Raw genomic sequence first — 24,941 nt, forward strand, 5'->3', positions numbered from 1 at the left:
TAGTTTAGCTAGCTACTCAGTCACACAGTTGTTTCCAAGGAGATAACCATCAGAGGTCAGTATTCAGCATAAGTACTTTACATATATTCCCATTTTATCACCTCAATAAAGAGTCTAAGATTTGTCTTTGGTGAAACTTATAAGCTGAAAAGTTTTAAAGATTTATTCAAAACACTTACTATTCCTGGTTTGTCAACCACACTCCTAGGAATGGGACTTTGTTGGTCTAAGGATCTGCTGCTTCACTCAGGTCTTGTATTGACATCCAAAAAGAAGATCCGAGATTTCATACATATATCAAAAGTGACCTCAAAGGTCAGAGATAGTTGCAAAACTGTGATGCACTGCACCTGCCTCCCTCCAAAGCTAGAAAAACTTGGGCTTTCGTAAGAGCTCTAATGACATTCAGATTTCTTATCAGTTAAGGGTTAAAGAGTTATAGAGTAAATATTTCAATAGCAAATTTAAACCAAATAAGAAGGAATAAAATTTTTAATAGACACATAAAATTACCTTAACTCAAAAGAAACAATCTTCAGCCTCTCAGTCATCAAAAGCCAAATAGATCTCAGGAATAATTTTTCCTAAGACCTGAATGGAAATAAACTGTTAGATGGGAACAAATATTTATTATTCAATTTGGACTCTAGGTCATAAATTGAGTGATTTCATGGCTGTGATTATGCGAATAACTTGCACTTGTCTGAAATAGCTTTTGTCACTACCACTTTACTTGTATGAGATTATATAATCTGACTTTTAGGTACTAAGTTAATTTTGTTGATTTAGATTTTTTTTAAAGTTACTCCTAAAAGCTGCTTATTATTATTTAACAAAATGCTCCACCTATCATGTTTACCTTAGGAAGCACTGAACTGATCCTTACCTCCTCTTTGTGAATGCATTGTAAAATAGAGAATGTTTAGGGATTACCAAAGATAAGAGTATAAGAATTTTATTTTCTATCACTATTAGGCTCTTTCTTGGCTCTCTTATTTTGTTAAGATTTTTTTTAAAAAAAATTCTCACCCAAGGATATGTTTTTATTGATTTTTAGAGAGAGAGGAATGGGGGAGAGAGAAAAGTGGCATCTATCTGTGGCCTCTCATATGTGTCCCAACCAGGGATTGAACCTGCAACCTAGGTATGTACCCTGACCGGGGACCAAACCCACAACCTCTTGGTGTATTGGGAAGCTGCTCCAACCAACTGAGCCACCCCGCCAGGGCTTGGCTCTCTTTCTTTTAGTGACCTTCAGGTCTCTTTTTTTGAACATTTTTTTTCTTTTCTTCCTTAAAGAACTGGCCTATTATAATAATGATGAATAATCTATTGGAATCCTGCTGCTACTCCCTACTGTGCCTTTTCTCTCCTTCTTTCATATACGAGTTGTCACACACAAGTATAATGTATATGATTCAGACACACTAACAGACCCTCCCCAACCTGCCCCCAGTCCCTTTGCCAACCCAACGCCTTCCACCCAGTCACCGGAGAACAGATTGCCTGTCCCATCGCTCAGGTCCCTTGTTCTCATTTCTCCCTGTGCACGGGTTCTTCCTAGATACTTTGGTAGGTCATGGTTTAAACAGACGCAAGGCATATTCTGTGTTGAAAGACTAATATTATATATCTTTGACTTTTACAAAGCTAGGCACTCTGGAGACCGATGTTTAATACTTCAATGGAATTTAATTTTTATATACCCTATGTGTGAACATTCATCTTGAAATAAAATGGTGAGAAACCTTAAGTGGCACCAAGAAAATTTTAAAACAAATGATTTTTCACTCTATATCCTTAAATCAAGTTACAGAGTCTGAGCACAGTAGAAAAGCTGTTTGTTTTTTTAATATTTAGAATTTAAAGCCTGAATATAATTATCATTAATGTATCACACTGGAAGTACCAATAGGCATTTTGTCAGAGTTATTACCATTACAAAATAGTTTTGATATGGTGCCTGAAAGAAACCTTTCCCCGCAACCCACTTTCCCACTAATTTTCATTAGGCAAGAAGGCCTCTTGAGAAAAAAAAAAATCTGGCCCCAAGCATATTAAATAATAATTAGCAGGATAAATGTTTTAAAAATTTTTATAAAAAGAAACAACTCTAATAAAGCAATACCACTTAGAAATACTTGGAATAGTATAGGTACTTGACAATGTGTGTTGAGTAAATTAATTTGTGTTTTAAGGCTGTGCCTAGTGTATAATAGCAACTTGATTGTTAAAGTGTACGTTGTCAGGATGTAACGGTAGTCTAATTATAAATTTTGCCTAAAGTTATGGTTCACAGAATTTGGATAAAGATAGAGAAAAATATCACCTTTGTAGTCTTCCTAATTCATGAACTAACATATAAAGCAATCAGTTTGTTCTCTGCATATTTAACATGCTGAGATTTCTCCGGTTCCAATTAATGAAGAACTCTTTTTGCTTCAGTGCCTGGCACTGAAGTGCCTACTTAATAAACATTTGATGAGGAAATGAATGATTTGGACAGTCACCAGCACTTACAGCAAAAATGAGGCAATGCAGTGCATTGTGAACATAGGAGGAAACAGGTCTGGGTTCTTGTCCCAGTTCTGTCATGAACTAGCTGTGTGACCTTAGGTAAATAGCTAGACATCCCTGAGCCTTGACTTCCTCCATGTAAGGTGGATGCTTGAGATGATCTTGAATGGCCATCTAGCTCTAAAACTCTAGTTCTAAATCTTAAAATTAGCAGTGTCCTTGCCAGTTTTACTTTGGACTTTAGCCATGGATAGAGACACATTTAGGCCATAAGACGTCTCCCTTCTCAAATGATCACATGTAGTAGCCCCTAGAACTAAATCTATTAAAAGATTCAATATGCAAAGGCAAGCAGTAGAAAGATAGACGCCTGAGGGTTTGAACAAGGGCAGGAAACGGAGAAGTAGAGGGCTATCTGGAAAAGGGTGTTTTTTGGGATTTCACACTAATGAAGTCTCCCAATAAATAGCAGGTTTTCTCTGGATGTGGCAGTGACTAAGTTTTATTTATGACTGATTAACAACTGATGAATTTATGAAAGGCTCCCAAAGAGAGCACCAGGATGCTTTATTTCCTAATGGGATGGTGACTTTGCACATAAATAAAGAAGAATCAGTGCTGCCTGTTGGGGACATGCTTGGACATGGCAGGGTAGTTCTCCTCTCTGTCTTGATTTACTGTATGACCTTGGGCAAGTCATTCATCTTCCCCCAAACCAGTTCCCCCTAATTATAAAATGGAAATAAAAATACTTGCTGCCTTTGCTGAGGATTAATGAGACAAGGTGACCGTCTCAGCTCCCAAAAGGGAAAAGCCTATATGTAAGCAAGCTAAGGACTGTGAAGCAACACTGTTGACTTTTTGTACAACTTGGGAAAGAAAAACAACACAATAGTAAAACCTGGAGCGTTAAGTTTCCTATCTAAGGAAAAAGGAGTCCCTCCTTACGACCAGCCCAGTGTCTCTGGCATGCCCCCAGCACACACTGGAGACTGGGGAGGTTAGTAGCTGCAAGAAAGGCCCTGCATTTATTCCTCCAGAGCTCTTACCCTCATGCCACCATGAACAGTAACACCTTGGGGCAAATTAGTGTTTTGGTGCCTCAATTTCTTATTCTGTAAGATCCTGGATACTACTACTACATGCCATGTGTGTGTACGCTTGCGTGTGCACGTGCATGTGTGTGTGTGGAGAGAGATGTATAGATGCCTAACATATAGTAAGTTCCAATAAAATATCTGCTGTAACTTCTGTTTTTTGCAGTATAATTCAAGCTGCTAGAGTATTTTCCCCCTAAAAGTGAAAGGTCCTTATGAAAGAGTGCTGGGGTATAAAGGTAAATGTGATGTAAACATTCATATTTTAAAGCTGGGGGGGGGGTGTTGATGGCCAGCCTGAGGTGTGAGGTCAGAGTCTGTGTCTCCTGAAGTTAGTTCCTAGGATTCTTATACAAACACACTGCTCATCTACAAGCTACGCATTAGTCAGAGTCAGCATTTACAGAAACAATGTCAAAAGAACGGTGGGGCGAGTTACGATTTCCACTGTTACATGCTGGCCATCTGCATCTCCTCTTTGGAGAATGCCTATTTGCCCATTTTCAAATTGGGTAGTTTGTCCTCTTGGTGCTGAGTGGTGTACATTTTGGAAATTAACCTCTTATCAGATGGATCATTGGCAAATGTGTTCTCCCACGCAGTGGGTTCACTTTTCGCTTTGTTGATGGTTTCTTTTGCTGTGCAAAAGCTTTTCAGTTTGATGTAGTCCTATAATATGTGGAATCTAAGGAACAAAATAAATTGAGGAACAAAATAGGAACTGAGGCATGGATGCATGGAACAGACTGACAGCTGTGAGAGGTTTGGGGGCCAGATAAAAGAAGGTGAAACACATAGTCACAGACAACAGTGTGATGACAGCCTGAGGGAAAGGGGTTGGGGAGCAGGTGGTGGTGGGCTAAGTTGGGGGAAAATAAAATGGGGAAGAGAAGACTTTGCTTGAGATGGGCACACAATGTAGTAGGCAGATGATGTTTTGTTCAGTTGTATACTTGAAATCTGTATGGTTTTGCAAAACAGTGTCACCCCAGTAACTTCAACTGAAAAACACTAAAGAAAAAGAAAGCTGGGGGGAAACTAATGTAATGCCTTGAAGCTCATTTCCTTGGGCTGAGTGAAGAGTTTGGGGTACTTGGACAAAGCCTTTTAAAATTCGCCCGCACAATCGCTAGGGGGCACTGTGAGTCTGCTTTGGGCAGCGAGAGGCCGGGAGCTAGTGGGGAGGAGACGCATGCTTCCAGCCTCCTAGCATCAGGAGAGACAACCTACGGGGGGCTGGCGACCCTACCTCGAGTTCCCCAAGGGGTGGCCTGGGTGACTGGGGGAGGGAAAAGAGGGGGGCTATGGGGGCCCCACAGGTTTTTGCCCTGGTCCCCCCTCCCCCCGACCGGGTTCCTTCTGCCAGCTGTTCTTAATTTGGGATCCCAGAGTCTCTGGGCATGGGAACCCAGGCAGTGTCTCCCCACCCACCAACCCCCCGCCCACTGCAGGCCACCGGAACTGCAGGGAATATTCTTGGTGCGTCTATATCTGGTGGTGTCCTGGGCAAAAGGACCAAAGCTGCTATCTGATCTTTGGGGGGGGGGAAGGCTGTGCCCTAAAAGGGGTTAAGCTCTTCTGATTTAGGGGAACAGGGTCCTCCCCCGCCAGGGGCCAAATGCTCAGGTCTGGAAAAGGCTCTGAAATCATTTTTCCACCTCCTAGGTGGGGGCCAGCTGGCGGCGGGCACGGCCGCGCGGACTTCTGCGGGAGAAGTCCAGTCGGGGTCCTGGGAGAGGTCAGGTGCGAAGTTGAACGGCCTTCTGCGTAACGGGAGGAGCTAGTGAACCTGCCCAATCCAGTACCTCGACCAAAATTCTCTTAGCCCAAGAAGAGGTCAGATGTTTAGGGAAATTTAGGCGGGGTACTGGGTCTGTTCCACCTGCAGCTCCTGTCCCCACCCCCAGGCGCTTGCTCAGCCATTGGACACCATGATTTTATTATTCTCTGGAGAGAAAGTGCTGTGGGCGGAGATGTCCAAGAGGCCCCTGTAACGCGAGCTGGGTGGTAGGGTGTCCAAATCCACGCGCCCCAGGGGCAGGGGGAGAGAAATCCGCGCCCTGGGTTCCAGGACTGAACGCCTGGAAGTGGCCCTGGGGACAGAGCCACCCAGGGCGCCCGGGCAGAAGGCAAGGGGTGTGTGTGGGGGGGGAGGGGGGGCTGGAGATGAGACACAGCGGATACTAGGGTAAGAGGACCTGGCAGAAAGTATGGTGGGGGGGCCGTGCGGAATGTCACCAGAGGGGACAGTCCAACGCATCCCAAACTTTTGCAGACCCAGGGGCCTAGGAGAGGAGAGCCAGGCAGAAGCACCTGCCACTCCCGCCGCCCGGCGTGCCCGGCCGCAGCGCGGAGGGGCCGCAAGCAGCGCCGGCTGGACGCAGGCTGTTCCCGCGTCGCTCCCACCCGCGGGGCCAAAGAGCCGCCGCTCTGGGCACTGAGTGGCCGTCCACGGAAGCAGCCAGACCTCCGGGCTCCAGCCTGCGCGCAGGCTCCTAGGAAGGGGGACCCAACACGGACTGGGAAAGGAGACGGGAACTTGACCTCACCGCCTCGCCCGGCCAGGTGGGGCGGACAGGGCGCGCCCTTGGGCAGCCCGCGGGCGCGCAGGCTGGAGTCGGCGGGGCTCGGGAAGAAGCGCGCGCAGAGATTTCCACGGGCTAGAGAAATAGGATTAAAAAGAAACACGAAAAGCAATCCAAGCAGCCGCTGGAACCCGGCAGTTTAGAAGACACCCCCTCCCCGCCAGGAGGACGACGGCGACACGCCCTCGCGGAGACTAGGCGCGCCCGGGCGGCCGGGGTCTGCGCGCAGGAGCCTCCTCCCCAGCGTGGGCCGTGCGTTCAGACGCCAACAGCGGCGGCCAGAAACGGAGATGCGCCGCGCAGCCCCGGGAACGCCGGGGCCGGGGAAACCCCGGGGCGGCCCCGCGCGCCGCTGACCCCGCGCGGGGCCGAGGGGTGCGCCGCGCCCCGCCCGCCTCCGCCCACTCCCGCGTCCGGCGCGCGCCCCTCCCCGCGGCGGCGGCGCTTCCAGGGGCGGCGCGGAGCGGAGCGGCTCGCCCAACCGCCGGCGCTGCGAGCTTCAGGCAGCTTGGGGAATTCACTTTGCCGCTTTACGCTTCTCCGTCCTCAGGATTCTTCTGATGGCTTTCCGTCTCTGGCGCAGGTCTTTCTTTTAAAAGGAAAACTTTACTGCCATTTCTCTTTTCCCGTGGAGGGGAGGATTAAAAGTTCCAAGAACTGGTGCCGCCCGTGCCGCGCGGGCGCTGGGACGGTGTTTGCCGGCGGGGTGCCAGGCCCACCATGTGCACCAACATAGTTTACGAGTGGCTGAAAGCGCTGCAGCTCCCCCAGTACGCGGAGTCCTTCGTGGATAACGGCTACGATGACCTGGAGGTGTGCAAGCAGATCGGGGACCCGGACCTGGACGCCATCGGGGTGCTGGCGCCCGCGCACCGCCGCCGCATCCTGGAGGCCGTGCGCCGGCTGCGGGAGCAGGACGCCGCCGCCGCCGGGCTCTACTTCACGCTGGAGCCGCAGCCGCAGCCCGCGCCGCCCGGGCCGCCCGCGCCCGCCGTCCCCGCCGGCCGCCGGGGGGAGCCGTGCCGCGGCCCGGCGCAGGGCGCCCGCGGGGACCCCCGCAGCCAGGCGGCCGCCCCGCGCGGCAGGGAGCTGGTGAGCTACCCCAAGCTGAAGCTGAAGATCATGATCAGGGATAAGCTGGCCCGCGACAGCATCCACCTGAGCAAGCCCCCGTACTCCCGCAAGGTAAGGAGGCGCGGCCCGGGGGCGCTGGGCGCGCGGCGGGAGGGGACCCTGCCCGGCCGCTTCAGCCCAGGCTTGGCAGCCCATTCCGGGGGACTGGGGAAGGCCAGAATGCTTTGGGCATTTGGGATTTTCTTCTACGCTCTTTCTGAATTCGCACTTGATTCCTTGCTTCCTGCTGTCACTAGCGGTTGGTAAGACAAGTTCTTGGACCCAGATGTTAATTCTAAACTAGGACCAAGTCTCTGTGTGGTGTCCGGCGCTCACCTGTCAGGAGCTGGCCTCACGGTGCCTCTCCAGAAGCAAAGGGCAGTTCCTGATGCCCTCTGCCGTAGGGTTTGGGTCTGAGGGGACCAGAAGCATGCGTATAGAATCTGCGGTATTTCCAACCTTCCCCTTCCTCCTACTTTTCCTTCTGTCTTTGAGAAACTCCCAAGGCAAACTGGCAGAGAGAGTGAAATGACGCTCTGTTGCTCTCAGCCCCCTAAAGCCAGACCCCAGCACTGCTGCACATTTGAAAAGTGAACCAGTGACCTGGACACCCATGTGGAAAAGTTAACAGGACACATGTCAGTCCACTTGGGGTACACTTCTTCAGCCTAAGCACAGGGAGGTAATAGATGCTGAAGACTGGCGGGAATGGGGCCCCTGAGAGAGCGCGGCCAAGGGCCGAGCTGAGTCACCAGTTTGGTTTAGTATCGGGCCTGAAGAGGTGAAGTAGGCACAGCTGCGGCTTGTAGAAAGTCCGAGGGGCCTTGCGCTTGCCAGAGGAGAACAGGGCACAAGGACGCGAGATTTTCAGGACCCAGTGAGGGATTCCCTGGGCAGGGAGCCTCAGGGAAGGAGCCAGCAGTATTGGCAGCTGCTCCGCGAGGAAGGCTGAGCGGGGGGCTTGGGCACTGAACAGTTAAGCAACAGAGGGGCTTGTTTCCCACAAGAGTTCTGCCTCCAGTGGAATCCGTTCCATGTGGGTTCCTCCAGCCCTCTTTAGGCATAGGGTCCTGACTTGAAGGGGGGGCAGGAGACAGCACAGTTGATCCCCTAGCTGGCCTGGTGTTACCCAGGACCAGGGCACCTCAGCTGGAAAATCAGGCCGTAGAGAAGCCCCCAGGGGCGTGATAGTGAGGATGTGGCAGCTGGAGGGGCATTTTAAACAGCTCCCTATCAGGGAAATGCCAATAATCCAGATGTGTGCTTGTCTTGGACACACACGTCGCTTCATAGTATTGAGTTAAGGTCATAATGTCTGGATTTAAGGAAGTTCAAGTGAAAACTTTGTAAAAAGTAGATAATGGTCTCTAGGGTGGGCTCGAATAAAGAGTTTAATATTATACATATGTTATTTTGCAAGACCTGGCTAGGCAGTTTAGATAACCTGCTTGTGTATGAATTTGTTTTATAAAAACTACATAAAGAGGACAGGTTCGGAGGATGGTTTGCCTCAAATTAATCACATGTTGCGGTTGCCCACTCTTACTGTGTTACTGACGTGTGTCCAAAACGGGAATGGAGATGGAGCATAATTTTCCCAGACTGGTAGAGTTACAGCATGTCTAACTGTGGATAGAGGGACTCGACCATCCGTGTAACAGCAGCTGGCTTCTGGAGTCAGCAGGGCAAAGGAGTTCAAGGTCAGACTTTGGTGACTTATGTCCCAGGAAGTGGGGTGGGCTTAGGTTGAGAGAATGTGGTACCTGGCACATGGTAAGTGCAAGTCCTGGCCAGAAGGGGAGGCAGAAAACAAGGGGTGTCATCAGAGCTGGCTTATTGTTTAGGTGAAGAGCTGTGTGATGGGACCCGGAAGGCAGAGGAGGGGGACAGGGCAGAAGTAGCACATTTGGGTCCTCATACCTAAAAAGGCAAGTCTAGATATCAAACTTAGAAACTGAAAAGGATTCCTCAGTGGAAGAGGAGTGATTCCAAGGAACATGAAATGTCTGGGCATAGGCTTTGGGCTGTGGACTCCTGCCCAGATCAATGCGTGATGTGGCCGTGCATTTGAGTGAGTGAGAGCAATTTATAGAGGAAAATTTCACCTTGCACTGTGATACTATTTACTTTCTATGTAAATAATTGGTTCAGTCAACTTCTATATAAATCCCATAACAGTAATGTTTGAAAATAAAGAGAGACCCCCATTCACTTTCTGTACATAATTAATAGGGACCAAAAAATGGAGCTGACAAATTTCATTGTAAAAAAAAAAAATTGTTACTGCATGTTTACATATTTGTTACAAGAAAAACAAGCACTGAAATTGAACTAAAATTTATTAATATTCCCCAAACTGAGCATACACGTGTGTAGTCCAGATGATATTGGTGATTCGGAATTTGCTTATATGTGCGTTGTCTCTTAAGTTTTGCATTTTAAATTCTTTCATAATTTGTTTTCTGATGCAGCGTATTTCTTCGCAAACAGCGCTAGGACCTTTTCTTTAAAATGCGATGTTGTAACTTCTCCAGATTCCTTGGTTCTGTCGTGATCCTAACGTGTAGCGTTCATTATGCACGTTTCGAATTCTGCTTGTTAGAGCCAGTGCACCTTTCCATGACTTCCTTTATGGGAATTTGCATCGTTGATCCCTGTGATTTTTTTGTGCTTTTATGAGAATATTAGAGGGCTTAAAAATAGATTATACAAAGGGTGATCAAGGCAGGGATAGTGAATCTTGCAGAGGGAAGAAAGTTGAGAGATTTTTCCCAAGAATCGCCTGGGAGGACTGTAGGATGTAGGATTTGCTGCACTAACATTTAACATTCCTGGGTGCTGTGCTGCAGTGGTGTGTTCATTACATCTTATCATCAGTTGCCACTCCCTCTCTGGGGTGAGTCAAAATGTAAGTAAAAAGTAAGTTTCTCTTTGTTTTACAAAGGAAGTCTGTAGCTTTGGAAAACCAGAAGCTTGGAAAGAGCACCTGGACTCCAGCCCCTCTCCTGCCTTGTGTTTAGCTTCTCTGAGTGCTGTGATTTCTACCTGAGTGAAACGGGGATAAAGTATTTTCACAGGGTAGGGGTTAGGTAAACTTTCCATATATCATTGCATTACTTTACCAAGCTCCTCTCTGCCAAAGCCTCCTACTAGGCTCCACGTTACTGTGGTTGGCAGGACACAGAAGCCGTGCCCTCAAGGAACTCGGGTTCTTACAGGGAAGACGTAAAGTGAATGAATAATAATGACCAGGTGTGAGGATTACTTGGATGGGAGCACATGCTGCCCTGGACAGGTGCATCCAACCTAGTTTGCAGGAAGTTGGGGTCAAGACAGGCTTTCCAGGGCTGGTATTTCATCTGAGGTCTGAAGGTTGGGGGTGTTTAGCCTGAAGAAGAGGAGGGTCCTAGGAGACGGCTGTTCTAGGCAAAGAGGCCAGCATGTGCAAAGGCCAGAAAGGGAAAGAATTCAGCATGCAACAGGAGTGTAAAGAAATTTAGCCTGGTTGGAGCACAGAGTGCTTCCAGGAGGTGGCAAGAGATGGAGAGACGCACAGTGGCTGGTCCCGGATGGCCTTGACGTCCTCTTAGGAATTTGGAGTGTGTCTCAGGAGGGGAGCTATTAATGGATCCTGGCCAGAGGCAGGGTAAACAATTAGGAAGTCACTTCAGTGTCAGGAGAGATTTGTAGGTGGCCTGGCCTGTGGAGTGACAGTGGGACAATGGAGGTAACCGAGTGGCAGAATGGACAGAACTTGATGATTGCTTAGATGACAGAGGCTGGAGGGGAGAGAGGTGGGGATGACATGCAGATTTCTGGTTTAGGGTTTCATGCCATTTCCTGAGGTAGGGGACCACAAGAAGAGCACTTTTGGGGAGAAAGATGTTCCCTTCAGGTTTAAACATATACTGTGTGCCTGTGGGGTAGAGGAACATAGTTGTCTAGTGGGCGGTTGGGAGTTTGGCAGTGGGGCAGAGGAGATTCTGGGGCAGGAGATGCAGATATGCGAGTCACCAGCGCTGTAGCCATGACTATGAGTGAGCTGTTGATGGAGAAGAGAGGGGACCAGGACAGGACGCTGGGGACCACCAGGATTTAGGAGACAGCAGGGGAAGAAGAACAAAGGGAGGCAAGGGGGTGAGGGGTGAAGGGAAAGGTAGGGGGGAGGTAGGTAGCCAGCGGTGCTCTGGGAGGCGTGCAAACAGTGAGCCTGCAAGGAGGGGCTGGTCGGGGGGACATAACTGCTCACGTAGGACAAGAGCTAACGTTTTCCCATAGGAAGAGCAGCCGTGCTATTGGGGACCTCTGAGACAGCAGGTTAGGAGATGGGGACAAGGAGAGGACATAGGAACAGGGAACACGGGGAACCATTTTTTGGTACGTGTAAGACTTACTTTTTTTAGGGCAGGTTTAGTTCACAGCAAATTGAGAGAACCCTCTGCCCCTACACGTGCAGAGTCTCCCCAGTACCGGCGCCCCCGTCAGAGCGGTGCGTTTGTGACAGTGGATCAGCCTGAAAGTGGTGAAGTCGGGCTGGTGCTGCCGGCCCCGCCAGACCCGGTCGGCGAGACGGGCTCAGTCCTTACGGCCGCGTCCAGATGGCCGGCGATCTGAGGACGGCGGGCTGGGTAGCACAAAAGGCCCGCCTTCCATCTCATCTCAGCCGGCCCTTTTTATAAGGAGAAGGAAAGTGTAGGTGAAGGGTTTGGAATTCAGGGAAAATTGGTAAGGGGTTTGGAATTCAGGGGAAGAGGTTAATCTGATAAAAGCCGCAGCCCAGGGCTCGGAGCCTCCCGTCACCTGCCGACGGCGATTCTCCGGCTGCGTCGTGGGCTGCGGACGTTCTCTGCCTGGAGCACGGGCTCAGAAAGCATCTTGGCCACTTGCAGTCCTCCTGGGGCACAAAGGTCGAACTGCTTGCGGGCCTCCTGAAGTCAGGGCAGATCCAGTCAAACATTCCACTCCCTGGGACAATAGCTTTCTACATGCGTTAATTAGCATGCCTGTTAATTATATAACTAAAGCTCAAAATGTTTGACTTCTTGAGTCCCCCATCAAACCAACATCGACTGATTATAGTCATCTATAAAGTCCAGAGTTTACATTAGGGCCACTCCTGGGGTTGTGCATTCTGTGGGTTTGGAAAATGTATAATGACTTGTATCTACCATTATGGTATCACACAGAGTATTTTCACGGCCCTAAAAATCCTGTGTTCTGCCCAGTCATCCCTTCCCCCCCCATGATTTTTTTACTCTCTCCCTAGTTTTACCTTCTCCAGAATGTCATAGTTGGAATCATACAGTACGCAGCCTTCTCACATTGGCTTCTTTTACTTAGTAATGTGCATTTCAGTTTCTTCCATGTCTTCCTATGGCTTGATCGCTCATTTCTTCTTTTATTTTAATTTTTTTTCAGTTACAGTTGAATAGCTCATTTCTTTTTAGCACTGAAATAATATTCCATTTCCTTTGTGCACCAGACACCTTGTTAACAAAATTGGACTGAGAAGATCGAACTGAGGCTTCAGCTAGAGGAAGAAGGGAGACTTTGGGTTGAGGGAGGAGTTTTGTGGATTTGTTGTGTGTGTTTTTAAGGATAAGAGAAATTGGAGCATGTCGGGGCACTACCGGAGGCAACTGGTTGATGTTTTTCTCTCACATCAATGTTTCTCTCTCTCTCTCTCTCTCTCTCCCCCCCCCTTTCCTTCCACTCTCTCTAAAAATCAGTAGAAAAAATATCCTCAGGTGAAGATCAACAACAAAAACAACAAAATATATTTATATGGTCTTAGTGTGTATCCATGTTGCAGATACGGAAATTCCTCTACAGGCTTTTCAAAAACACAAATGACAATTCCCTGTGTATTTGCAAAGAACAAGGCACTAGTCATGGACTCTCTGAAGAGATAATTAGTGTAAAGGTGACTGTGTCCCCAAGGAAATGAATTAGATAAATTGTGCCCAGATAGTAGTAAGCTGCAGCGCTTGGTGGGTTAATCTGGATTTGAGGAGTCTCATGGTGTTCTTATGGCTTTTCATTGGCTTGTCCTGCTCTCTGAAAGCTCTGTTCCCTACACTGCCATTCCAGGTCTTAATGAAGTCATAGTTGTACTCATTCTTGCTTCCTCACTTTTAAGTGAAAAAAAAAAAAAGCTAAAAACAGAAATAGCAGTATTAAGGATGCCCTCATGAACCTTGTCAGCTCTTAGGTAGTTGTCTAAGGTATACCATGAAAAATAAGAAATAAGTTTTGATAAAAATGCATTTTTTAAGATAATGTAAGATTCTGGTTGACCAGAAATACGTTCTGAAATGAATTTTCTTTCTTTTCCCCTCCCTCCTTCCCTCCCTCCCTCCCTCTCTCTTTCTCTCTCTTTCTTGTTCAAAGTATTACAGATGTCCCCCTTCTTTCCCCCCATTGATCCCCTCTGCCCCTCCTCTGCCCCACCCCCCAGTCCTTCCCCACACTATTGTCTGTGTCCATGGGTTCTACATATATGCATAAAAGTTCTTCGATTAATAAGTAAGGTGACTCAGACAACAGGGACTCAGCCAGGGCTGGTCCTTGAAATAAATAAGGGGTATCCTAAGGTATCTGGAAGAAAATGGCCTGTGGTGAGGGAAGGTACTCCAGGATCCATGATAGTCATAGCTTCTCAAGGTCATGGCCTGTGTAGAGCTAGAGACACCATGGAGTCCTTGGTTATAACTAAGGCTTATCATTACTACCACTAGCACTTAGTTGAAAGGCTTTTAACAGCTTTTGTTTTTAAAGCTTGATGGGAAAAATGCTACTTCAGATCAACCACTGATTTGGACTTGGGGAGTCCTAGGAGGAGGAGGAAGGGAATCCTTGTTTTCAATCAATATGAAAACAATTAAGGGCAAATAACTGTGGATCGTGCCAAGCGGCATTAAGCATACAATCTCTCTTATGTAGAGACTAAGTGACATCTAATAGTTTAAAGAGTTTTCATTACTGCTTCTAATTGAAATAAATGGTCTAATTTGCTCTAAAAACCTTACTATTATGTTTCCATCAAATTATAAATATAAAAAATAAGAACTATTTCATTTGAAACATGTCAGAAAGATAAGGAAAAAAATTGATATATATATTCGTTTATCAAAATCATAATGAACAGATTTTCCAAGTTATAAGGTGTTTTCCCTAAAGCATACCATAATTTTATAATAAGACTAGAAGTGTATCTGCTGTATCTGGCACCCAGAGTATATCATTTTTTAACACCCCCACCTCTACTTGACAAAATTATCTTAAGTAATAATAAAGAATAATACACAGTAATTATTTTCTTTAGTTTTAAAGCAATTAACAATTAAAATAAAGAATACATTTCAATTTTAAAGTATTTAAAATTAGTAAAAATATTTCATCTATGGGCCTGGCTGATGTGGCTCGGTTGGGCGTTGTTCCATGCACCGAAAGTTGCGGGTTCGATTCCCAGTCAGGGCACCTGCCGGGTTGCGGGCTTTATCCCAGCTAGGGGATGTACAGGAGGCAACTGATCAATGTATTGCTCTCACGATATTTCTCTCTCTCTCTCTCCTTTCTCTCTAAAAATCAATTAAAATATTTCATCTATGAAATAGAATTTGAACTTAATCAAACTAAAGGGTTACACCTTTCACTTTGTACTGTTTTACTGTCTCAGATTTTCAACACAAATAAAAACTCCAACCAAGTGGTCACATAAGAATAATAACTTGAATTTTGTGTCTTTGTTTTGTCAAATCATGGTGCTATTATCGTTTATTTCACATCTGTTGTTAAACTTAGGAATATGTAGTACTATGGCGGAGACATGGCCACTTTTACAAACTTGTTCCAGGAAAGGACTGTTGTCACCAAGTCTGTGGGTTGATTCCAACTGTATAACTGGGAGTTCTCTGAATTAATTCCCATGTAGAACTTAATGCTTATTAAAGGACAGGTAATAAAAAGATGCTAGTTTGACGCAAATACACATACCATCAAAACTGGACATTAGCTGTGGCAACTAGGGTTTAGCCAGCAAGAGAGAGTTTTCAGGGAGGAGTATTTGATTACTGACATTGTTTAGGGTTGTCTGTCAGCCATGCTCATGATTTAAAGTTTTATTTTGGTTTTGAGGACCCGTTTATGACCCGCAACTGGGGTGAACCCTTCCCTTTGTCCTGTCTTTGGAAGACTTGCATAATGTGATCATGTTAGTGTGAGAGAGGTTATTTCTTCCGTAAAATGGTGCCAGTATCTATGTCACAGTGATGTAGTATGAATTAAATGGAATGATGTTTATGGAGTTGCTTTGTAAATTCTAAAAGAACTTTATAGATTTAAGGTGTTCTTATTGAGTGAATAAAAAGTTGTTTGTTATAAAAATTTGAAAATATTTCTGATTGAAAAGTGAACACACTGAATTGGGAAAATTTAGAGAACAATGAAGCAGGTCAATTAGGAATTTAACAGGTCAGAATTACAATTTCTAACATTACACTATGTTTTTGTAAAATCACTTATGTATAAGAATATCTATCCTGTACATTTACACAGATCTGGTATTACACTGTATTACACCAGATGTGGATAAGGGAAAACTATTCCTACCTATGTCAGCAGATACCATTTAAAAATGATTTTTATACAGGACATATTATTTTTTTGTGGTTTCAGAAATTAATATAACCAGCTTTATTATCAGCACATGAGTCCCTTGACAGTCACAAAAGAGAAAGCCCAGGATTGGATAGATGGCAGTTCTAGTTGGGTCTCCCACAGGCTACTGGATAAACTTCTTTTTTTAATTTATCTTTATTATTGAAAGTATTACAGATGTCCCCCTTTATTCCCCCATCGACCCCCTCCACCCTGCTCCCACCCCATAGTCTTAGTTTAGCATCATAATTAGCTTAATCATTTTATTGGGTCAGAACCTTATCCATGTTGTTATTGATTACTATACTTTATATTTGAAAATGTTGTGTTTGAGAAATAGTATTTCCTCACTGTTTGAATTAGTTTTCTTTGAGTATACCAGTTGAGATAATTCACATTTGTGGCTTTTTGTATTGTGTGTTCGTGGTGCTTGCCTGTTTTTTTCTATTGGAACCAGACTTCTTTCAGTTGCTTAGCAAGAGTTCTTTATATGTGAAGGAAAATAATCTTTATTGTACAGAGGTTTTTTCCCGGGAATGTGGTTTACCTTAGAGTTTTATGGGATTTGGGGGGGCAGGGGGATGTCCAAAATTTAAAAACTCTTACATATTCCATCTTATCAGTAATTTTAGTTATTTCTTCCAAACTGAAGGAATATAGAGAGTACAGTCTCAGATAGAACTGAGTTTGAGTTCCTTTTTTACCATTTACTTGAACAAGTTACTTAATCTTTTAAATTTTTTAGTTATTTAATCTTTTAATATTTATTCTTTATTTAATATTTATTCTTTATTTAATCTTTTAATATTTATTAGTTATTTAATCTTTTAATATTTATTCGTATCTCCTATTATTTTTTTTGTTTTATTTCTACATTTAACTTTCTAATCCATTTGAAATTTATTTTGAAACATGATAGAAGATAAAGTTCTAATGATATACAGAATCATAGGCACAACATAATTTTATCACCTACTTTACAGGAATTGTAGCTTTTATTTCCATGTTCTAGTCTTATTGCTTTGGCTGGAATTTTATATAGTGGTGTTAAATAACAATGATCATTATGTAGTCCTGTCTTATTCCAAATTTTAATGGAAATGCTGCAGGTAGTTTGTTGTGAGTCTGCTATTGGCTGCTAGCTTAAGATATTCATGATGTTAAAAAGCATCTTGCTTTCTTAATTTATTAGGCATTTTTATTGGGAATGGGTATTTGAGCCTACTAAGTTTAAGTGTCTTTTTAGCGACTAAAAATAATTGTGAGTCTTTTTCTTTTTGGGCCCAGTGTTGTTACTTGTTACATTAAGAGATTTTCTAATAGTAAACCATCCTTTCATAGCTGAGGTAAAGTCAATAATGAAATGATGTCTTTTGAAGAGAGACAAGGAATTTTGTAATCTAGATCATCGTGGCATTCTTTTACATTCCATGTCCTTTCTTTCATGAGTAATGTTAGATATTTACCTTCTGTTTGCTAACCACTTCTGCAGTTGTAGCCATGATAGTATATATACGTAGGAGTTGGCAAACGTACGTTTACAGTTGTCAGTACATGAAATAGTTTATTGTTGTGTTATTAATTAATTATTGCATTTTTAATTTGTATTCCTTGTCTTCTTCCTGACATAATTGCTCTTATTTTGCATTCTTGCCTGTGCTTTATCCTCTCGGCAGTGATGCTGGCCCTTTCCCTGCTTTTGCCCGCGCCTGTGTGTCACGGGTGACTTCCCGTGGGTGGCTTTTCGGAGGCCGCGCTCTCAGGACAAGCACGAGGCAGTGAGGCCCGTGAGGTTGGACCCTGGGTGCTCAAAAGGCAACAGCCACGTGGTTTGGGTAACGGTTTAGTTTTCTGCTTCATGCAGACGTTTTGGTTTTGAACCCGAGGGCAGAGCCCCCGAAGGGCGTGAGGGGTTCGCTCGGATCCCTGCTGATTTTACTGTTTGCACAGCGTCCCCCACCCTTCCACCCACTGCCCGCCTCACCCCCCAGCAGCTCGTCTGCTCCCTCCCCAGGCCTGTTAGCAGAAAAGACCGACGGGGCTGCGGGCCAGATGCCACGGTAAATTCAAAACCCTTAGAAAAGGAATTGACGTGGCATTCATCTTAATTTGAATGTTTGGCTTTGCATGGAAACAGCAGCCCAGTGTGTAACAAACATAAAACCAAAAAACTAGGTTGAAATATTTACAACAAATCCTTGATTGACATTTAAACGTGTGTTGACAGGCCAAATAGAATGTTTTTAAAGGTCATTGAAGCAAGGATTAAAGATGGGGTACGGGAATGGTACCTTTCGGGAGAACATACCCCCGCAGGTGCTGCATGCAGCTGAGTTTGCAGAAGTGGAGGCATCCGGAGCCCCCCACGCCCCCATCTATCATGCAGTAAAGATGTAGCCACTTTAAAGGAACCATGTATCAGCAGGAGCCCGGCACTGCTGCCTTATGAAGCGCTCCTCTGGGAGACTCTTGATTGACAAAAGTGGTACTGCATTAAGTAGCAGCAATATTTTCATAGCCAGGAAGTAATAAAGCCATAGTTAATCTTTATGAAGAGAAAATATTTTACATTAAAAAAAAGACCACCAAGCAGTTTGGGGACTTGCTTCCCGCAGGATCTGGTTAAGGTGAAAAATCATCCTATCTAAATGTGAAATAATAAATCATTAATTCGATAAGTTAATTGCATCCAAGGTCTGTGCTCTAGCCTCTGTCATCTAAAAGGTGTCTAAGAAAGGATGCAATTAGTTGCTATATGGGATCACACAAACCCACTCTGCGTCTGGCTTGCTAAGGCTCATACAGTAGGAAAAATTCAGGATATGCATATTGTATCCATTATAGATTAGAGTTGAGCCAGAGGGTATGCAAAGTAATTACTCTTCTGAGGTCTACTTCATTACAGGGAGGTGATGGAGAGTTGGAGTTAGGTTGGTGACCTTAACTTTGAGTTTTATTGCTGTGTCATTTTAAATCAGAGATTTTACTGCCACTTCTTGGCATAGCAGCTTGGGCCAGTGTATTAATATAATCTCTTATATTGATATACTTACCTTGAAAATGGTGGTGGGTTGAATCCTCTGATCTCATGACTGTTATTAAAACGCTGTGACAGTAACGTGCTTGAATTGCTGAGCCGTATTAGTCCTGTTCTGTGACAGGAAGTGTGATGTTTCTGTCACCCCCAACATTGCTGTCTTGAGATTCACGTGCTAAATAATATTTATTTTAAAAGTGATTTGTGGGGAAAGGGACAGAGTGGTGGTGGTGTTTTGCAAGCAGGCAAATTGAGAAAGCGAGAGCTCCAGGAGCAGTGAGCTCAACCTGTATTCTGAAAACCTTTCATTGTGCTTTGATTTCATTAATTGTGAAAATTAGACTTAATCTTAATTCAACCGAAGACTAATTCCTCAGGAATGTTTGCCCTTCCTCTTCACAGCTGGAGGGGACGTCTCTTCGTGCTTGGAACACCTCTCTCATTCTTCCCATAGAGTTTTGAAAGCTAAAATACTATTTTTCATTTCCACCTAGATTTACTTATTTTTCGTTAGACTCGCACAGGTTAGGATAAGCTTCCTGCTCTTGAGGCCTCTTCAGCTATAACATAAGAAAACAGCTTTGAAATATGCAGAATAATAACAGTGGTAATAATTTATATTATTTGTTGAGTGCTTTAGCACATTCTTTCATTCAATCCTCATAACAGCCCTCTGAGGGAGATGTTATTTTTGCCATCTCTGTTTAATAGATGAGGAAAATGAAGCTTAAAGAGCTGAAGTAGCTTGTCCAAAGTCACGTCATTAGCAAATCTCGTTTGGAAACCAGGTGTCCCGACCCCAGAGCTTGTCCGTGGTCCTCATCAGTAGGCAGTTCTGCCTACACACATTGCTTAAGGGTGTCTGTCCTTCAGTTGGTGGAAAATAGTTGTGGGATAGAGAGTAGGTAAGTCCTAGAGATTTTTAATGTGTGTTTTTAAAAATTAATTGCATACTAGAGTAAATTTCAAAGATGTTATGGTAGAATGAATCCATACTTTATATTTGATTTAAGACCAGGAGAATTCCATCATTCTTTCAGCATGTATTAATTACAAATACTGATCCACAGAAGGAGACTGGTAAGTCATATATAAGTTAACTCACACCAGTTTGGTGACAAAAGGTCCCGTTAATCTTGAGCATCCACTGATGAAGTGATTAGCAATCATTAACCATGTGTATGCTTGCTACTGTGTTACATACTGTAAAAACAATTATTGCTTCTCCTTGGTTCAATTTTTCAGGCGTTTTTGCCATATTGGTGTCTTTGCTGAATTCATACCTTGCTGTTTTAGTTTATAAGTTCTTAAGACCCAAGGCTTTCCTTCCTTTAGATAAGGTGGAGAATAATATGAGAACCAAGCACTTAATCAGATGAATCTTCTCTTACTTGGAGCAGTTCTTGAAGTTAATTTGAGATGCTTCCATAGCCTCCAGCACAGCTTTTGAATGTCCATAATGGCGTATGTTTGGGATTTGGAAACAGTTGAGTCATTTTGGTAGACAAGTTAGCTAGTGGGCAGTCCTGTCGTTAGTCCCAAATTCCAAACAATTGAATGGAAAACAAAACAAAACAAAACAAAAATGTGATTACCAAGTGATAGGCTGGTTTTCTTAGAAATGTGCATTGCTACGGAGAAATGATTCATTAGTATCTTGATCATGTGTGTAACTCCACTATTGTAATAAGCATAGTCTCCCAACAGAAATTACTTTTAAAGATACTTCTTTTGCATATGTCTTATTTGCTTGCTTAAAAAACCTATTTAATCATTTGTAATAAGTATCCCCTTTGCTTAAATTCATGTGTTTGGTCTTTTTTGCTATTAGAATTAAGAATAAATACTTGAAATTCAGGGAGTAGCAATGACAGCCTAGAGAAATATTCTGTCTTCTAGACCTTAAAAGTGAAAGGGAGTCAGCCTGTTCTGAAGACTTAGTTGACATATTGTACAGTTGCAGTAATGCTGAGTCTATGTTACATTTGTGAGCATCATGTGTATTTGAGTTGGAATATGTCTAGGACACCTTCAGATTATATGAGTGTGAAAGACTCACATACTGAATATGAGGTTTAGTTTTGTTGTAAGAAAAGGGTAGTTTCAAAATAATGAGGACGCTTTGGTTATACTGTAATGTCCTATAGGATCAAGAACTTGTTTTAAATAATATTAAACTCTAGGATTTTGATTTCACTTAGGATGTCGAAAGCCACAAGAAAATACTGCCCCCACTTTAACCACAGGAAAAGAGGTTGATAAGCTATAACATCATACCTTTTTTTCCATTCCATCAGAGAGTCTAAAGGTAGTCAGGTGATCTAAATTACAAGGACAGAAGGGACACATCTTTGTTTTGTCTTTGGCAAGGCCCAAGCTAGAGGGTTAGTAGCCATCAAAGCAGATATAAAGAAAACTAACATTTTTGTGAACCTTTAAAGGCTAGCAGAATTTCAAATTCCCAGGAACCCCAGACATGAAGAAAATCTGTATCTACTTGCCACTCTTTACCATAGGCCTCCACCAGACGCTCATGGGAAAGACTGGAATTGGGGCAGGAAACCAGAGAACTCCTCAGGGGTGCAGACATGCAGGTGATGATCAGTACCCCTGGGAGACAGGCACAGAATCCACCAGTGTCCCAGCACTTCTGCCACAGAACGCAAAAGCTGTCATATAGGCAGGGGATGGGCAGGAAACCTGACCAAACACTTGGATCCCTGCAAAGATCGGCAGTTGTTGGGATAAGTATAGAAAATATAATTTCCCAGCCTTGCACTAAGCAGAGATAAATCCTATCTGCACCAGGCAGGGGTGGGAAATTCACTTGTGCTCTGATTTGAACTGATATTAAATAGAGGTCTGCCATAGCCGAGGAGGATCAGGCTTGAAGCCAAGACCCACCAGTAATACGAGGTAGATTGGCTGTCATTCATGGTTGGAAGAGGTGGGAATGCTGAGAAAGCCTCACCTCTGAAGTTCACATGCACAAGGTCTGTCAGTGACAGAGATTGCAGTAGGAGAGGAAGCAAACACATTGTGACCCCACCATGAGACCTGCAAGAGTGACAAGCCTGAACCTGGGGAAGAACCCAGGCACAGAGAGGCACCCTCTGTTGTACAAGTGTGGGACAGGAACACTGAGAAAACCCTCTGTCCTTAAGAGGGACAAACTTGCAGTTAGAACTAAGTCAGAGGAATATAGTGCACAGGGAATATGGCGTTACTATCATAATAACTTCAGACAGTGACTGATGGTTACTAGACTTATCGTGATCAAGGTGTAAGGTTGTATAAGTGTCTCATCACTATGTTGTACACCCGAAACAAATATAATATTGTATGTCAACTAAAATTTGAAAAGCAGTAAATATTTTAAAAATTCAAAAAAACCCAAGAACCCCGCACGCATTTGTCACTCAGACCTCACATTAAACACAAGGTAGATGGAATCTACCACAAGAGTTGTTTGTAGTATTTGCTGCACTGAAGGTTACCATAGGAACCACAAAACACAAACCCACCTCAACAACTTTAATTTTTAAATTTTTGTTCAAATTATTACAGATGTCCCTTTTTCTCCCCAATGACCCATTCCACCCCTTCCCACCCTCAACAACTTTCAAATTGACTCAACTACTCACAATAATAGCCTGACAACAGAAGAGATATGCCCATTCCAGAAGTAACTGTTACCTCAGTCTCAGCTGTTCTTTCACATACATGTTGTGCATTTAATAAAAAATTACAAGATATACAAAAGGAAAGAGAAGAAAAAAAACACCTACCAAGAGAAAAAACAGTCATTAGAACTAAGCCCAAGAAGGCCAGGATATTACAACTGTCAGATAAGAACTTTAAAAATGGCTATTAATTATAAAATATATACTATCCTAATGTAAGATGTTAATAATAGGGGAAACTGGGTATGGGTTTATATGAGAACTCTTAGTACTATCTTTTTAATTTTTCTGTATATCTAAAACAGTTCTAAAAAAAGTTTGTTAGGCAGTTCCATTTTTAATTTTTTGAGAAAATTCCATACTGTTTTCCGCAGTGGCTGTACCAGTCTGCATTCCCACCAGCAGTGCACAAGGGTTCCCCTTTCTCCACACTCTGGCCAGCACTTGTTTGTTGATTTATTGATAGTAGCCATTCTGACAGGTGTGAAGTGATACCTCATTGTAGTTTTTATTTGTATCACTGATGATTAGTCACCTTGAGCATTTTTTCATATGTCTATTGACCATCTGTATGTCCTCTTTGATGAAGTGTCTATTCATGCCCTTTGCCCATTTTTAAATTGGGTTATTTGACTTCCTGGTGCTGAGTTGTATAAGTTCTTTATATATTTTGGAAATTAACCCCTTATTGGATGTATCATTGATGAGTATGTTCTTCCATACAGTGGATTCTCTTTTCACTTCTGAGAATATATCCTAAGAATCCCCAAATACCAATCAAAAAGAATATATGCATCCCTATGTTTATAGGAGCCTTATTTACAGTAGCCAAGATCTGGAAACAGCCCAAATGCTGTTTCTACCTCTGTCTCTGTCTCTATTTTTGTCTCTGTGTCTGTATCTGTAAACACCTGAGCATGTGCACATGCACACACACACAAATACATCCACGGATTCAAACATTATATATACACACACACATATATATGTGTGTATATATGTATGTATGTATCTGTGTTAGTGTATGTAACATTTCAGTATGATCTGAAGTATAAACCGAGTTCTATAGGAGCACTACAGAGAGAGCTATTCATTTTGATTGGGGGTTTGGAGAATCTTCGGGAAGTAACTGGCATGTGAAGGATAGGTAAGATTTCACTTGGCAGAGCCACATTGTGGACTAGGAACTGGAAGCTGAGGACACTAGACTGTGAGTTCTACAAGGATCTTGTCCATTTTACAACCTTCTGTATTTTCAGCACCTTGCTACAACTTTCTTTTGAATGAATGAATGCATCAGATAGCATAAGCAAAATCTCAGAATGAAGAAAATGCCAGGTAAGGATGGGTGAGTGGCCCGTAGCAGGTGTGAGATCGAGGCCAGTGGTTATTGAATGGTGCAGGGTTGGGTTGGGTTGTTGAGGGACTTTCCTGTAGTGCTAAGGAGTTCAGGGTTTATTCCACCAGCTGGGACCTGTGAGATATATTTGACCTGGGGAGTTACCGAAACCTGTTTATTTTACAAAGCTCTTTCATACTTTTACCATTAAAAATTTCTTTTCCCATTCTCTCCTCAGGAGGTCTTCATCTCTTTGTTCACAGGTACCCCCTACCCTCCATCTTCCTGGCTTTGGTTTAAAAAACTTTGCTACATTGCTCCGATGGTAATCAATTACTTTTTCTATTTTTATTGGTCAGAAGCATATAACTCATGAACAGGGCATTCCTGAAAGGATTGATCATGGATCTAATCGCCTCTTGTTTTAGTTTGCTAGGGCTGCCATAACAAAATACCACGGTCCAGGTGGCTTCAGGAACAGAATTTATTTTCTCACATCCGTGGAGGCTAGAAGTTCAAGATCAAGGTGTCGGCAGGTTTAGTTTCTTCTGGGGTTTCTCTCCTTGGTTTGCAGATGACTGTCTCCTCCCTGTGTCCTCACGTGGTCACCCCTCCATCTATGTGTTGTCTGTACCCTAATCTCTTAATTTTTTTTTTTCTTATAAAGACACCAGTCATATTTTTAAAACCCGCCCATATGTCCTTATTTTTCCCTAATCACCTCTTAAACGCCCTGTCTTCAGTACAGCCACATTCCGAGGTACTGGAGGGTAGGATTTCAACCTACTAATTTTTGAGGGGACACAGCTCGGCCTATAACACTGACCTAAGGAGCTTTGTCCGTGCTATACCACCTGACAAGAAGTCGTGGTGTTGGGGTTTAAGACAGATCACATATGGTTGGAAACTGAG

General features: G+C 43.8%; 1 protein-coding gene across 1 annotated transcript in view; it reads left to right on the top strand.

The window, feature by feature from the left end:
- The first annotated feature begins 6,638 nt into the window (after positions 1-6,638).
- The window catches only part of SAMD5 (sterile alpha motif domain containing 5), a 41,741-nt gene continuing 23,438 nt past the window's right edge, over positions 6,639-24,941 (top strand). The window contains exon 1 of the mRNA XM_087817675.1: positions 6,639-7,384. Coding sequence (XP_087673801.1) covers positions 6,920-7,384 — 465 coding nt within the window. The 5' untranslated portion in view covers positions 6,639-6,919. The remainder of the gene's footprint in view (positions 7,385-24,941) is intronic.

This window comes from Miniopterus natalensis, chromosome 5 (assembly GCF_054644295.1).
Source record: "Miniopterus natalensis isolate mMinNat1 chromosome 5, mMinNat1.hap1, whole genome shotgun sequence".
NCBI lineage: Eukaryota > Metazoa > Chordata > Mammalia > Chiroptera > Miniopteridae > Miniopterus > Miniopterus natalensis.